The sequence below is a fragment of the Mustelus asterias genome, chromosome 8, assembly GCF_964213995.1.
Source record: "Mustelus asterias chromosome 8, sMusAst1.hap1.1, whole genome shotgun sequence".
Taxonomy (NCBI): Eukaryota; Metazoa; Chordata; class Chondrichthyes; order Carcharhiniformes; family Triakidae; genus Mustelus; species Mustelus asterias.
In genome coordinates, this window is record NC_135808.1 from 62,428,999 (window position 1) to 62,444,852 (window position 15,854).

General features: G+C 46.3%; 1 protein-coding gene across 1 annotated transcript in view; it reads left to right on the forward strand.

Annotated features, from left to right (window-relative positions):
* The first annotated feature begins 14,251 nt into the window (after positions 1–14,251).
* The window catches only part of lhx4 (LIM homeobox 4), an 88,337-nt gene continuing 86,734 nt past the window's right edge, over positions 14,252–15,854 (forward strand). Inside the window, exon 1 of the mRNA XM_078219321.1 lies at positions 14,252–14,327. Coding sequence (XP_078075447.1) covers positions 14,252–14,327 — 76 coding nt within the window. The remainder of the gene's footprint in view (positions 14,328–15,854) is intronic.

Sequence of the window (15,854 nt, forward strand, 5' to 3'; positions counted from 1 at the left end):
TTCCGATACAAGAAGGAAATCTGCTTCAATGTTACAACATCCTATCCGATTTGGAGGAAAGGTTCTCACAATGAACAGCTTAAAAGTAGTTCACACGAAATGTTCAACCTGCCTATCGGCTCGAGCTTCAATTTATTAGTGTAGATGTGGCTGCACTTATGTTGCAAGTCAGTGGCAGCATAGGTGTACTGTTTGTGGTGTTTTCCTGTGTTTATATCAGTATTTTAGTGAGTTTGTGTCAGTGTTTCTGTGTATCTGTGTCAGTCACTCTGTGTGCATGTGTCAGTGTTTCTGTATATCTATATCAGTGTTTCTGTGTGCTTGTGTCAGTCTTTCTGTGTGCTTGTGTCAGTGTTTCTCTGACTCAGTGTCTCTGTGTGCTTGTGTCGGTGTTTATGTGTACCTGTGTCAATGTTTCTGTGTGCGTTTGTGTCTGTGTTTCTGTGTGCTTGTGTTGGTGTTTCTGTGTATCTGTGTCAGTGTCTCTGTGTATTTGTGTCACTGTTTCTTTGTGTCTGTGCCAGTATCTTTGTGTGCTTGTGTGAGTATTTCTGTGTGTTTGTGTCAGTGTTTCTCTGTTTGAGTCAATGTCTCTGTGTGTTTGTGTCAGTGTCTCTGTGTGCTTGTGTCATTGTTTCTGTAGATGTCAGTGTTTCTGTATATGTGTCAGTGTCTGTGTGTGCTTGTGTCAGTGTTTCTGTAGATGTCAGTGTTTCTGTATATGTGTCAGTGTCTCTGTGTGCTTGTGTCAGTGTTTCTGTGTGCTTGTGTCAGTATTTTTGTGTGCTTGTGTCGGTGTCTCTGTGTGTTTGTGTCAGTGTTTCTGTATGCTTGTGTCAGTGTTTCTGTGTGCTTGTGTCAGTGTTTCTGTGTGCTTGTGTCAGTGTTTCTCTGTTTGAGTCAGTGTCTCTGTGTGCTTGTGTAATTGTTTTTGTGTACTTGTGTCAGTGTTTCTGTGTGCTTGTGTCAGTGTTTCTCTGTTTGAGTCAATGTAGCTATGTGCTTGTGTCAGTGTCTCTGTGTGCTTGTGTCAGTGTTTCTGTGTGCTTGTGTCAGTGTTTCTGTGTGCTTGTGTCAGTGTCCCTGTGTGCTTGTGTCAGTGTTTCTGTGTGTTTGAGTCAGTGTTTCTGTATGCTTGTGTCAGTGTTTCTGTGTGTTTGTGTCAGCATTTTTGTGTGCTTGGAACATAGAACATAGAAAAACTACAGCACAAACAGGCCCTTTGGTCCACAAGTTGCGCCGGTCATGTCCCTACCTACCTAGGCCTATATATAGGCTTACCTATTACCCTCAATCCTATTAAGTCCCATGTACTCATCCAGAAGTCTCTTAAAAGACCCTATCGAGTTTGCATCTACCACAATTGACGGCAGCCGATTCCACTCACCCACCACCCTCTGAGTGAAAAACTTACCCCTGACATCTCCTCTGTATCTACTCCCCAGCACCTTAAACCTGTGTCCTCTCGTAGCAGCCATTTCAGCCCTGGGAAAAAGCCTCCGATAATCCACCCGATCTATACCTCTCAACATCTTGTACCCCTCTATCAGGTCACCTCTCATCCTTCGTCTCTCCAAGGAGAAAAGACCGAGCTCCCTCAGCCTATCCTCATAAGGCATGCCACCCAATCCAGGCAACATCCTTGTAAATCTTCTCTGCACCCTTTCAATAATTTCTACATCCTTCCTGTAATAAGGCAACCAGAACTGAGCACAGTACTCTAAGTGGGGTCTGACGAGGGTCTTATAAAGCTGCATCATTATCTCCCGACTCCTAAACTCAATCCCTCGATTGATGAAGGCCAGCACACCATACGCCTTCTTAACCACTTCCTCTACCTACGATGCCAATTTAAGAGTCCTATGGACCCGGACCCCAAGGTCCTTCTGATCCTCTACACTGCTAAGAGACTTACCCTTGATATTATACTCCTTCATCCCATTTGACCTGCCAAAATGTACCACTACCTATTTATTCGGGTTGAAGTCCATCTGCCACTTCTCCGCCCAGTCTTGCATCCTATCTATGTCATGCTGCAGCTTCTGACATCCCTCCAAACTATCCACAACACCACCAACCTTCGTGTCGTCGGCAAACTTACCAACCCATCCCTCCACTTCCTCATCCAGGTCATTTATGAAAATAACAAACAGCAAGGGTCCCAGAACAGATCCCTGGTGCACTCCATTGGTGACCGACCTCCATTCAGAAAAAGACCCATCTACAACCACTCTCTGCCTTCTGCAGGCAAGCCAGTTCTGGATCCACAAGGCAACAGCCCCTTGGATCCCATGCCCTCTCACTTTCTCGAGAAGTCTTGCATGGGGGACCTTATCGAACAACTTGCTGAAGTCCATGTAAACTACATCTACCGCTTTTCCTTCGTCAACGTGTTTAGTCACATTTTCAAAGAACTCCACCAGGCTCGTAAGGCACAATTTGCCTTTGAAAAAGCCGTGCTGACTACTTTTGAGCATACTAAACTTCTCTAAATGTTCATAAATCCTGTCCCTCAGGATCTTCTACATCAACTTACCAACCACTGAGGTTAGACTCACCAGTCGGTAATTTCCTGGGCTATCCCTATTCCCTTTCTTGAATATAGGAACCACATCCGCAATCCTCCAATCCTCCGGAACCTCTCCCGTCTCCATCGACGATGCAAAGATCATCGCCAGAGGCTCTGCAATCTCTTCCCTCGCCTCCCACAGTAACCTGGGGTACATCCCATCCGGTTCCAGCGACTTATCTATCTTGATGCTATTCACAATTTCCAACACATCCTCTTTCTTAATGTCGACAAACTCAATCTTCTCAGTCCACCGCAATTCTGTAGTACAACCACCCAGGTCTTTTTCCATCGTGAATACCGAGGTAAAGTATTCATTAAGCACCTCTGCTATTTCTTCCGGTTCCGTACAGACTTTCTCACCTTCACATTTTATAGGTCCTATTCCTTCACATCTCATCCTTTTACTCTTCACATATTTATAGAATGCCTTAGGGTTCTCCTTAATCTTACCTGCCAAGGCCTTCTCGTGACCCCTTCTGGCTCTCCTAATTTCCTTCTTAAGTCCCTTCCTACAAGCCGTATGCTCATCTAGATCCCCATCATCGTCTAGCTCTCTGAACCTATTGTACGCTTTCCTTTTCTTTTTGACTAGGTTCAGCACAGCTTTCATGCACCACGGTTCCCGTAACCTACCAAAACCTCCCTGTCTCATCGGAACGTTGTCATGTAGAACTCTAGACAAACATTCCTTGAAAATCTGCTACCTTACTTCGGTACTTTCCCTCGAGAATACCTCCTTCCAATTTACGCCTCTAATCTCCTGCCTGATGGCTTCATATTTCCCTTTACTCCAGATAAACACTTTCCTAGCTTACCTGATCCTATTTCTTTCCAATGTTAGTGTAAAGGAGATAGAGTTATGATCACTATCCCCAAGATGCTCCCCCACTGAGAGACCCGACACCTGTCCAGGCTCATTAGCCAGTACCAGATCGAGTACAGCCTCTCCTCTTGTAGGTTTATCCACATGCTGTGTCAGGAAACCCTCCTGAACACACCTCACAAACTCCTCCCCATCCAAACCCCTTACCCTCGGGATATTCCAATCGATGTTTGGGAAATTAAAGTCTCCCATCACGACAACCCTGTGTAAGGGACTGAGGAAAATTTGTGGGGAAGACAGTTACCAGTGTTCTTTATCCCTGGTGGGCTTCAGTGTCCTGTTTGCAGGGTGGGTGCTGTGAACAGGATGCTGTTGGTTGAGTGATGTGGGCTGGGCCAATGGGATTGCACTGGGGGCGGGAGAAAAAAAAAGGCGCCAGGAAGTGAAGAGGCAGAGAGCTGGAGAGAGAGGCAGAGCTGGAGAGGAAGAGTGCAGAGAGAGAGGCAGAGCTGGAGAGGCAGAGAGCTGGAGAGAGAGGCAGAGCTGGAGAGAGAGGCAGAGGTGGAGAGGAAGAGTGCAGAGAGAGAGAGCTTTTTCCAGGCAGGGAGAATTCGGTTTGGAGTGAGAGGCAGCCAGGCGTTCCCCTGCCTGTTCTTTTCATTACTGCCGAGGAGGACAGCCTTCAGCGCACTCGACCTACTTTGCTGCACGGATAGCTCGCGGCACCTCTGCCTCCTGCGGCATCATCTTCCACACGTGTGTCTCTCCTGGACTGTGCGTGGGTGTCGTGAGTAACTGGTGGGGACTATACAGTCCAACTGGATCAGTATCTACGAATGTGTTACGGAGGATGAGTTTACCCATATGTGCACCAACGGTTGAAGATCAGAGCTCACTGTTTTATGTCTGTTAATGATATGTGTTATTAAATTTATTTTTGATATTCCGACTTACAGTACTGACATTTATGGGTAAACAGGGAATTAGCCAAATCAACATCAACCGCTAGGAATTCGGGATCCTGTTGATTGAATATTTAAATAGTAGCCCCCATATAGTGGTCAGCAGGGGGTTACACCTGTTATTATTACATCTCTCCAGGATCTGTTTCCCTATCTGCTCCTCAACAGCCCTGTTACTATTGGACGGCCTATAGAAAACACCCAGCAAAGTTATCGACCCCTTCCCGCTCCGAACTTCCATCCACAGAGACTCCGTAGACAACCCCTCCACGGCATCCACCTTCTCTACAGCTGTGACACTATCCCTGATCAGCAGTGCCCCCCCCCCCCCTCTTCTGCCTCCCTCTCTGTCCTTTCTGAAACATCTGAAACCCGGCACCTGAAGTATCCAGTCCTGTCCCTGTCCCCAAGTCTCCGTAATGGCCACCACACCACACTTCCAAGCATCGATCCACACTCTAAGCTCCTCCACTTTATTTACTACACTCCTGGCATTAAAATAGACACATCTCAAACCATTGGTCTGAGCTCTCCCCTTCTCCATCACCCGTCTATTCTCCCTCTTACTCTGTCTACAGTGTGAGTGTGGATCGCTGCTTGGAAGTCTGTTTGTGTCAGTGTCTCTGAGTGCTTGTGTAAGTGTTTCTGTGTGCTTGTGTCAGTGTTTCTGTATATGTGTCAGTGTTTCTGTGTGCTTGTGTCAGTGTTTCTGTGTGCTTGTGTCAGTGTCTCTGTGTGCTTGTGTCATTGTTTCTGTGTGCTTGTGTCAGTGTCCCTGTACGTTTGTGTCAGTGTTTCTGTATATGTCTGTTTCTGTATATGTGTCAATGTCTCTGTGTGCTTGTGTCAGTGTCTCTATGTGCTTGTGTCAGTGTTTCTGTATATGTCAGTGTTTCTGTGTGCTTGTGTCAGTGTTTCTGTGTGCTTGTGTCAGTGTCTCTGTGTGCTTGTGTCAGTGTCTCTGTGTGCTTGTGTCAGTGTCTCTATGTGCTTGTGTCAGTGTTTCTGTGTGCTTGTGTCAGTGTGTCTGTATATTTGTGTCAGTGTTTCTGTGTTTGTTCCAGAGTTTCTGTGTGTTGTGTCAATGTAGCTGGGCACCTGTGCTGTAATTTCTGTATATCTGTGTTTCTGTGGGCTTGTGTCAGTGTTTCTATGTGCTAGTGTCAGTGTTTCTGTGTGCTTGTGTCAGTGTCTCTGTGTGCTTGTGTCAGTGTCTCTGTGTGCTTGTGTCATTGCTTCTGTGTGCTTGTGTCAGTGTCCCTGTATGTTTGTGTCAGTGTTTCTGTATATGTCAGTGTTTCTGTATATGTGTCAGTGTCTCTGTGTGCTTGTGTCAGTGTCTCTATGTGTTTGTGTCAGTGTTTCTGTATATGTCAGTGTTTTTGTGTGCTTGTGCCAGTGTTTCTGTATATTTGTGTCAGTGTTTCTGTGTTTGTGCCTGAGTTTCTGTGTGTTGTGTCAATGCATCTGGGCATCTGTGCTGCAATTTCTGTATATCTGTGTTTCTGTGGGCTTGTGTCAGTGTTTCCGTGTGCTAGTGTCAGTGTTTCTGTGTGCTTGTGTTAGTGTTTCTGTATGTCTGTGTCAGCGTTTCTGTGTGCTTGTGTCAATGATTCTGTGTGCTTTTATCAGTGTCTCTGCACCTGTGTCGGTGTCTGTGTGCTTGTGTGCTTGTGTCAGTTTCTCTGAGTGCTTGCGTCAGTCTGTCTGTATATCTGTGTCAGTGCCTCTCTGTGCTTGTGTCAGTGTCTCTGTGTGCTTGTGTCAGTATTTCTGTACATATGTATCAGTGTATCTGTGTGTTTGTGTCAGTGCTTCTGCTTTGCTATTTCTGTAAATCTGTGTCAGTGTTTCTGTGCCTGTGTCAGTGTCTCTGTGTGCTTGTGTCAGTGTCGCTGAGTGCATGTTAGTCTGTCTGTATATCTGTGTCTGTGCCTCTGTGAGCTTGTGTCAGTGTCTCTGTGTGCTTTTGTCAGTATTTCTGTATATCTGTGTCAGTGTCTCTGTGTGGTTGTGTCAGTGTCTCTGGGCATGATTTTATAGCCTTGCTCATACCGAAACCAGAAACTACCCTCCAAGGTCAACAGACCTTCCCATTGTCTGCCCCTTATCCGCTCTGATTTCCATGGCGGGCGGGGTGGTAAAATTCTGGCCATTGTGTCTCCACATGGTTTTGCCAGTGTTTCAGAGTGCTTGTGTCAGTGTTTCTGTGTGTTTGTGTCAGTGTTTCTGTATGCTTGTGTCAGTAACTCTGTGTGCTTGTACTCTGTGTGCTTGTGTCAGTGTTTCTGTGTATCTGTATCAATGTTCTGTGTATCTGTAGTAAGAATTTTAACAACACCAGGTTAAAGTCCAACAGGTTTATTTGGTAGCAAATGCCATTAGCTTTCGGAGCACTGCTCCATCGTCAGATGGAGTGGAAATCTGCTAACGCCGGCATCTCCACATCATAACTGTGTATCTGTGTCAGTGTTTCTGTGTGGTTGTGTCCATGTCTCTGTGTGCTGTGTTAATGTCTCTATGTGCATGTATCAGTGTTTCTGTGTGCTTGTGTCAGTGTCTCTGTATATCTGTGTCAGTGATTCTGTGTATTTGTGTCAATGATACCTCATTCTGTCTGCCTGTATTGGTCATATTCTGTGTTTCCCCTCAAGTCCTTCTTTCTGTGGATTTTTGCTGGTGTTTCTTTATGCCTGTGTTAGTGTTAGTATTTCTGTGTAATTGTCTTGGTGATTTGTCTTAAGAGCAATGATTTAAGTAGTTCTGTGTATTTGTGCTGTGTTACTTATTATTGCCATCGTGTTACTGTCAGTGTTTATGGTCATATTTGTGAGTTAATAGCTGTGTATAAGAGTATGTACGTAATAAAAACAGATAAAGTGGATAAACTCAGCAAGTCTGACAGCGTCTATGGAGAGAAACAGATGGGCCTAAGTGATCCTTGTACATAACGCTAGAGTTTGTACGAATGTGGATGCGTACCCGCTCATAATTTTAGTGTTATCACGTTTCTTCGAGAAGTTTAGGGCTTGAAGTGAGCTTTTATTCTAGACAATAATTGTTTTCTTAAATTTTAATTTCATTCAGACTCCTGGCGAAAGCCGTTTACCAGCTAAACAGCGAGGAAGTTTGAGATCGACTTCTGGTCAATTCCAATTTGCGATTTCCATTTTAAAATCTAGTCATTTGTTGAAGCCGTGCAGGAGAGTGACTGAAAGTGCTGGGGGAATTCTAGATGGGGATTACTGCCAAGTGGATAGGTGCATTGTGAGAGAACAATGTCCGGTACCTCGGTCTGTCTGCAAAACATTACCAAGTTCTGTAACTTTATACAAGGTCTATTCAGCTGAAGATTATCCCAATTCCATTTGATCCCATCTTCCAGAAAAAAGGACCAACCCCAGCATCTTCCCATCACGGCATTTAAACAATGAGAATCCATTCAGGACTTGACTCCCATGCTGAGCAGGTGACAGGCCGTGTTATTTCCATCGCCCCCGAGCAGAAGGCAGAGGGGAATTGAGAAACTTTATTCAGGATTGGGCACCCGGTCTCAAGCGATCCCTCTATAATGTAGCTGGGGTAGCTGGAAAGGGAAGCAAAGTGATGCATGGGAATTCGCGGGTGTTGGTTGCATTGCACGTTGACTGTGATTGCAGCCTTATTTTTGGATATCTGTGTGCTCGAGTGGCAGCCTGTATGTTAGAGATATGTGTTGTGTATGTTTGAAACGTGTTGCAGTGATGCACGCATTCTCTCCCCCCCCCCCCCCCCGCCCCCTCCACACCCAACTACCGTCCTTCTCAGATACCAGAGAACAGGCGACCTGCCAAGGCCACGTTTAAAGGTGCTGTGGTATGTTTAAAAATTAATCTTTGCCAGGGGGCCACATTGATGGTGTCCCATTTTGAGGGGCTGATCAATAAAGTCGATGCGAATCAATTCATTCCCTGATTAATATGCAAGGGGCAGACCATCCCTGCGAGAGAATCCCTCGGGATTTACTTGTTTATTATTCCCAAGTATTTGGGGGAAAGAATCGTTTATAAGCACACAAGGACACACACAGACTGGGGTTTAGTTTATAAAGTTTCCCCTTCTCTCTCATACACACACGCATAAAATAAGTTTGAAACCGTGTTGTTACTGGAACACATGGTCTAAGTCCTCACATTATAGAGCAGCAACATTGAAAGCTATTTTTGAAAAAGCGGTGTAACAGTCCAGGAGTGTTGCTCTGATACCTTCTTCATGACTTATCAGATATGTGAATGACTTTTGGCACTACTTTGCTGCAAGGGACTTGCTACGAACCTGGCTGTGTTGAGAAACGTGAGTTTTAAATCCTGAATTCTGTGGAGCGTGTACAGTAAGAAATATCCACATTGGAATAATTTAGCGAATTAATTCACTTGATTCGGTCAGCTTTGAAATGTGAACAGATGTGGAAGGAACTTTGACATGTATTATATATCAATATATAACAATATTATATATACCGTACATGCAATATAGTCAAAGTGGACTGGCGGACTGTGTACAGGAAATCTAGTGGGGAAGTGAAAGGTAATGCATATGAGGGAGACTTGTTAAAGTCTGATTTTATTTTTAAATCTGGAGCCCTTATGTTCGCAAGGTATGAATAGCGAGGCACGTTGAACAATCAGTATAAGGCTATTGTGTTTTTCACGACAGCACCAGGGGGAACAGTATCTGGGGCAGTGTGGAATAGTATATTCTAATCAAGAATATATTTGCTTGGTGGTTACTTAGCGAGGGTATGGCGTTCATTTTTAAACACGACACTTTCAGGAGATGCGAAGGCCTTAGAGAGAGTGAGGGAGGTTTAATAGAATAGAATTCACCTCTGTGGAGAATATGGAGGCGCTAGGGATGGTCTTCTTCGATCAGGGAAGGCGTGAGAGCAGCTTTGAAATCGCCTTTCAACGTGAAGATGAGTTTTGATCAAGTCTAGATGCTGTGTCTACTAGCCGCAGGGTGCTAACTGGAAGGCACAGGTTTAAAATGCTTGGCACAAGGACTAGCAACATCGGGAGGAATCTCTTGACCTTTCGCAGGGAATGGTCCTGATCAGGAAATGCACTGTCTGACAGGATGGTGGAAGCCGATTCGATGGGACCTTTCAAAAAACAATTGGACAAATACTCGAAGGAAAAACATTGCGAGAGCTATGGGGGCAAGTGCAGCTTCAACCAGTTTTCAATAAAACAAACAGAAGCATTCAATTCTCCGACAACATATGCTGCTCCAATGGTTCCCCACTTTATTCAAATATTCGTCCTTCCACCTGCATTCCTTGCTAACTTGTCTCTCCCCGCCCATTGTTTTTCATTGCATCTCGCAACACTGCAGCATTCAAATTATTGTCGACCAAAGGTTTGGCATGGTCAAATCTGACAGCTTTCACGAGCTGATCTCGAAGTTGGACTTGTCCCTCCGCCCGATTCGAAGTTTGTCTCATCAGACCTTCGACATGCACATTGAATAACACTGCTGGCCAGTAGTATCCTTGTGGCACGCCATCTCCAACCATTCCTGGATTTTACTCTCCCTGTTTCACCCGAGAATACCTGCAATCTGTCTCCTGGTGTAAAATCTTTACCCAGCCTCCCATCTCCCCGGCTCACACCCTCAGTACCACACCCCTCCCCCCCCCCCCACCCCCTCTACCATCACCCCACTGCCTCAACTTGCTGCACTGAAACGCTTTGCAAAATCGACAAGGGGAACGCTCACCTCCCGGTGATGCTCCTCTAATGCAGTTCTCAATTCTATCCCATGTGTTCATTGCCAAGGTATTGCCACTTGTGCCGACACATTTGCATCAGTCAAGAATAGTTGAATCGGGCGAAACAGTTGAATCATTTTGGTGGCTAAAAGCTGTGTAAAGAAGGTGAGGTCTGAGATCGAAATGGGGGCAATTGCATTTTATTGAAGGAAGAGGATACCGACTGGAAAGCTGAATTAGAGACCTTGAAGACGAGGATTAGTGGAGAGATTGGCATGGAGTGCGGTGAAAGTTGAGGAAGGAGATGGTAGGGCTTCTACGGAGCTTTGAGGTGTAGGGTTGGAATTACAAGATGAAATTAAAGTGTATAGATAAGACAATCATAAGGAGCTGTTGGCAATGAAGCCAGTAAATTGATGTTATCAGAATGAATTGGATTGGAACGCGTGTTGAGAGGAGATGGGACGCTTAAAGAGGTGATAGAAGGAAGGATGTGTGGAAGGAAAAGAAGACGAAGGGAAACAGAAAATGCTGGAGATATCCACCAGGTCTGGCGAGTCAACCTTTCAGGCCTGTGACCTTTCATTCGTCCAGACTTGAAACAATTGTTCCCCTCTCCACAGATGCGACCAGGCCTGCTGAGTATTTCCCACTTTGATTCCAGATTTACAGCCTTATCTTGGTTTTGTGTGGGAGACAAAAAGATAGCTGGAGCACTGAAATAACTGTGTGTGGAGAATGGTGGAGGGAAGTACAAAGCAGAGTGCGTTGGAGAGAGAAGAATTGAGCCAAAGGTTGACTTCAGCGGATAATTGATGATGGTTGTGATAATAAGACATTCAGAATGGAAATGAAATCTGTTCAGTCAAAGCTGTGTGCGATTGTCAACACAACGGGAGCTATTGGAATCTATCAATGATCATTTTATAACTTTGGATGCATTGAAAGCTTAGATCTATATTTTGCTGTGATCGCTACCCGCCTGATTACCCCTTCGTTGCTATGAATAATTGCATTACTATTTTGTAAAATGTTTCACAGTCTGTATATGTCTGACAGATCAAAGTATATTTGTTAGTGTATGGTAAATTTCCCGTATTTCTGCAAGTATGCAGTATGTCTAGTTAGTACATATGACATATCTGTATGTGGTCACAGTAAATGTCTCCATTTAGATATGGTGAACAGTTTACGGCATATCCCAAGTGTGTCTGTATGTATCTCGTATATGTCTGTTTTTATGCAATTGCTAACCAGTCACAAATGAGCAACGCTATTATTTAAACTAAAGCAAAATCCACTCCGGTTTAAAATACTTGATTCAAGTGTAGGCTAGTATATGTTTTTATTTAGCACATGACAAATCGGAACCAAGTAAACAAATCATCAACCAAATAGTATTTCAGCTGAATAATAGCAATGTCTTGCATTTATTTAGCTCCTTTGATGATGTCGAATGTTACAAGATGCTTCACAGCAGTTATGCCAAAACTGGGTAGCCAATGAAAGAATAAGATATTATTAGTCTACATGAGCAAAAGTTTGTCCAGAGAGATGGAAAGATAAGAGAGGGAGGCACTTCCAGAGGTGTGTGGGGGGTGGGGGGGAGGGGTTGGTTGGTAAATCTGAAGACAGGGCTTCCAGTGGTGGGATGAAAAGACCAAAGTGGAGGCTCGGGGGAGGAGAAATTGTGACAGCTAGGACCGTGAAGGGACTTAAGCAGCTCTTAAGGTGAGAATTTGAAGTTAGACGTGTTGGAGACCGGGAGACAACATTGATCAGTGAGAACAGCAGTGATAGGGGAGTGAAATTTGGTGGATACAGCTTACAAAGGTAGCTTTGACTTCCGAGATGTGAAGCTGAAGGAAATTGTGGTTCGCAACTGTTCACCCAACTCTCACAGCACCAAGGCATTGGGATGGCAGAGAGATACTGAAGTAGCAGAGAGATTGGTAATGTTGCGGTTCTTGGGGAAGTGGATCTTGTGTCTTCAGATGATACCACCGAGGCGTGCCAACGCCAACTTGCATTTATATAGCATCTTAATGTTGTAAAATGTCACGGGAAGGCAATCAATTAGAAAATCACAGTGTATCATTGAAGGAGATATTAGGACAGGCGACATAACGGCCGATCAAAGGACGAGGTTTTAGGGAGACTCTGAGTGGAAGTCAGAGAGGGAAAAGGACTGAGGAGCCAATACCATGACCTAGGGTCCAGACAGCCGAAGGTGCAGCTACTAAGCATGGGGCAAAGCATGTGGGGGATACATAAGAGGTTGAAGTTGGAGGAATCAGCGAAGAATAGAAACCAAAACAGGAAATGCTGGAAAATCTCAGCAGGAATCACAGCTTTTGTGGAGAGAATAGAGCCAACGTTTTGAGTCTGGATGACTCAAGAATAGATCCTAGGTTGGGGGTTGGGCGCCCCCCACCCCCCCCCCCCCCCCCCCCAATCCCGGCAGTCTCCTCAGGCAAGGAACTGAGCGGGGAGGGAGTCTCCTGAGTGTCATTTCGGACAGGCACGGTGACTGAGTGGTTAGCACTGCTGCTTCACAGCGCCAGGGTCCCGGGTTCAATTCCAGTCTCGGATCACTGTCGGTGTGGAGTTTGCACGTTCTCCCTGTGTCCGCGTGGGTTTCCTCCGGGTTCTCCAGCTTCCTCCCACAGTCCGAAAGATGTGTAGGTTAAGTTGATTGTCCATGTTAAATTGCCCGTTAGTGACCCGAGATGTGGAGATTAGGGGAATGGCTACGGTAAATGTGTGGGGTTATGGGGATAGGGTGGGGAGTAGACCTGGTAAGATGCACTGTCAGAGAGTCAGTGAGACTCAATGGGCCGAATGGTCTCCTTCTGCACTGTTGGGATTCTCTGGATTCGATGTATGGGGGGAGGATGCTCCTGAGATAAGATACTGATGGGGGAGAGAGGATACTCCTAAGGTCGGGACTAATGGGGTGAGGAGGGTGTCCTGAGCTAAGGAACTGATGGGGGTGAGGGGGGTCTCTTGAGTTTAGGGGGTGAGGGGCGGGGTCTCCTGACGTAAGGAACAGATGGGGGTGAGGGAGTCTCTTGACTTAGGGCGCTGATAAGATGAGGGGGAATGTCCTGAGTTAAGGGGCTGATGAGGGTGAGAGGGATATTCTGAGTTAAGGGGCTGATGGGGGTGAGGGGGCCTCCTGAGGTAAGGAACAGATGGGGGTGAGTGGGTCTCTTGAGTTAGGGCACTGATAGGTTGAGGGGAGATGTCCTGAGTAAAGGGGGCTGATGGGGGTAAGGGGAGATGTCCTGAGTAAAGGGGGCTGATGGTGGAGAGGGGAATGTCCTGAGTTCAGGGGCTGATGGGGGTGACCACTGCCAGGCTCAGCTTGGTTAGACAGCAGTGTATCCTGCCAGGCGGCGGAGATTGAAAGGGGGGCGGGCAGGGGGGTGAAGAGCACGTTCACTCAGTCAATCCTGTAACCGCACCAAATGGCATTAGGACCGATTGACTGGGGGAGATATTAGAATTAATTCGACACTTGTGTAAATAGCCGAACAGGGAGCGGAGCCCTTTCTGATTGAATTCGCCCCGAGTGAAGAATCCATCAGCAAAAGGAAGCAGCAGACCCACCGCTTTCGGTGCCAGCCTTTGGCAGTGGAGGTGGTAGGATGGTGGGGGAGGGGGGGAGGAGGAGGAGGGGGGTGAAATTGAGAGTGCCTGCAATACCTGCTGCAGCTTGAATGACTTCCATGAAGTGAAGGGAAAGCAAGGCTGGGTGGCGCATTGGTACTAATGAAGCCCCAATGAGTGGAGAGCCCGCCTCCTCCACAGCCAGGGATCTCCTGTTATGGTGAAGACTCGCCCCCTGGAGGGAGCACCCTCGCTGCCTGATTGGCAGCTAGCAGCCGATGAAGTCATGGTGTCCTGGGCTGAGTGGATGATAGAGATGTGGATGGATCAGTGAGGAGGGAACCCCGCATCAACACAGGCTACTGGGCCACTGGATTTATTTATTGATATCTGGACGCATCGCTTTGGAAGACAGGGCTGGATTTATATTGTGCAGAGAGACACATAGCTCTTTTATTTTTATTTTTTGTCTTGTTTTTTTTGTTGGGGGTGGAGGGAGGGAAAGGGGGGGGCGACTCTTTTTTTTTTGGAAAATGATGCAAAGTGCAGCCATGGCCACAGAGAGTCCTGGGAAAGGAGTTCGGGAGCTGTTGGGAGTCACGGTGCAACGTAAGGAGCTTTCAATATAGGGGACGTTCAGAGCTGCGGGAAACCTGTTTCATTTCAACCCCCCCCCCCCTTCCCCCTCCCCACCTCCATCCACCCACCTGCCAACTGCATACTTTCTGGGGACCTGGGTGGTGGGTAAACCTGTCTTTGCTGGTCGAGGGATTGCCTGGTAGAGAGAGGGTGGTGGAAAGAAAATATCAGAGAGGGACATCGGATGAAAAAGGCTGTCTGCAGGAATTGGAGCAAGCAGTTGAAATGAATTTTAGGCTGCAGTAATAAAGGACAGCTTAGGGAGCACGGTGACAGTTTATTATTGATGGCGATTGCGATATAAACTCCAGATTGGGTCAGGAGTGTTGCAACTTTATCATTAGGAACGGTAGGAGATTTATTTTTTCACATATATATTTAAAAACTGTGGTTTCCGCTTAGGTCAATGAAGTACACGGGACAAGTAATGCCCCAGAACAAGAGAGCGCTCCCGTTGCAATGAGAATATCACAGCATGGATGAAGTTCGGTGGAAATATCCCATTCACTGGGTAATGATAGGGGGGGGAGAAACAGTCACTGAGTAACTTCAGTCCGCGCGAACGCTGAAGCAGGACCTGTCACTTCAGCTGAGATTACTGATGGTGTAAAAAAAAAGCAAACCGTGTATCATCGGCAGAATAGATTCAATCGTGGGAGCATCCGGTGTAAATCAGCAGCCGGTGGTGCGGGGGGGGGGGGAGGGGGGCGGTGGGGTGGTGAGGGGAGTGTGAATCTAATCCAGGGTAGTGAGGTGTAGGGTAGCGGGGTGAGATGTGTAACTGTGATACCACTCAAGGTGAGGGTACCTTATCCATTCTATACACCCACAGGACCCTGAAATGGGCGGGGGGGGGGGGGGTGGGGTGGGGGTGGCGGGGGGAGGTTGCCCCATCAAAATGGCAAGCCTACTTGGTGCAAATATTTAGAAGACGTGGGAAATGGTCTGAACATTATTTTTTAATGTGCAGGTTGTCAGTTCTAATCTGCTATCGACAACGTCTATTAATAACACACAGCATATTATTAACCTCTCTCTCTTTCTCTCTCTTTCTCTGGCTGAAGGGTACATATATTTATATATCAAATACTAACATTAATCAGGGTTCCAAACCTGTGTTAAAACTCGCTGGTAAGTAGGTAAGAGCGCAAACCTTGACATACTCAATGGTGGAGATACTCGTATCTAGACTGGGAGCAGGGGGATTTAATAATGTGTGTCTTGGAGAAAAGTGGATATAGAAAGATATTTTGAGTTACTACTTGCAAATAGAACGCTATCCGTTTAGGGTAACTCTGCCCTCTGTCTCGGTCAGCAGAACCAAGCTGCAGCATCTGGTTAACTTGCTTCAAGCGAGCTGCCAACTAACAGTCGCAACAAGCCGCCCCGTGAAACAATTGGGAACCCCCACACTGTGAAGTTAATGGTCTTATGACCTCTTTCAGGTGCCGGCCATTTTGGAGGGGCTGTATCGGATCCTGCAATCCCCCACCCCAT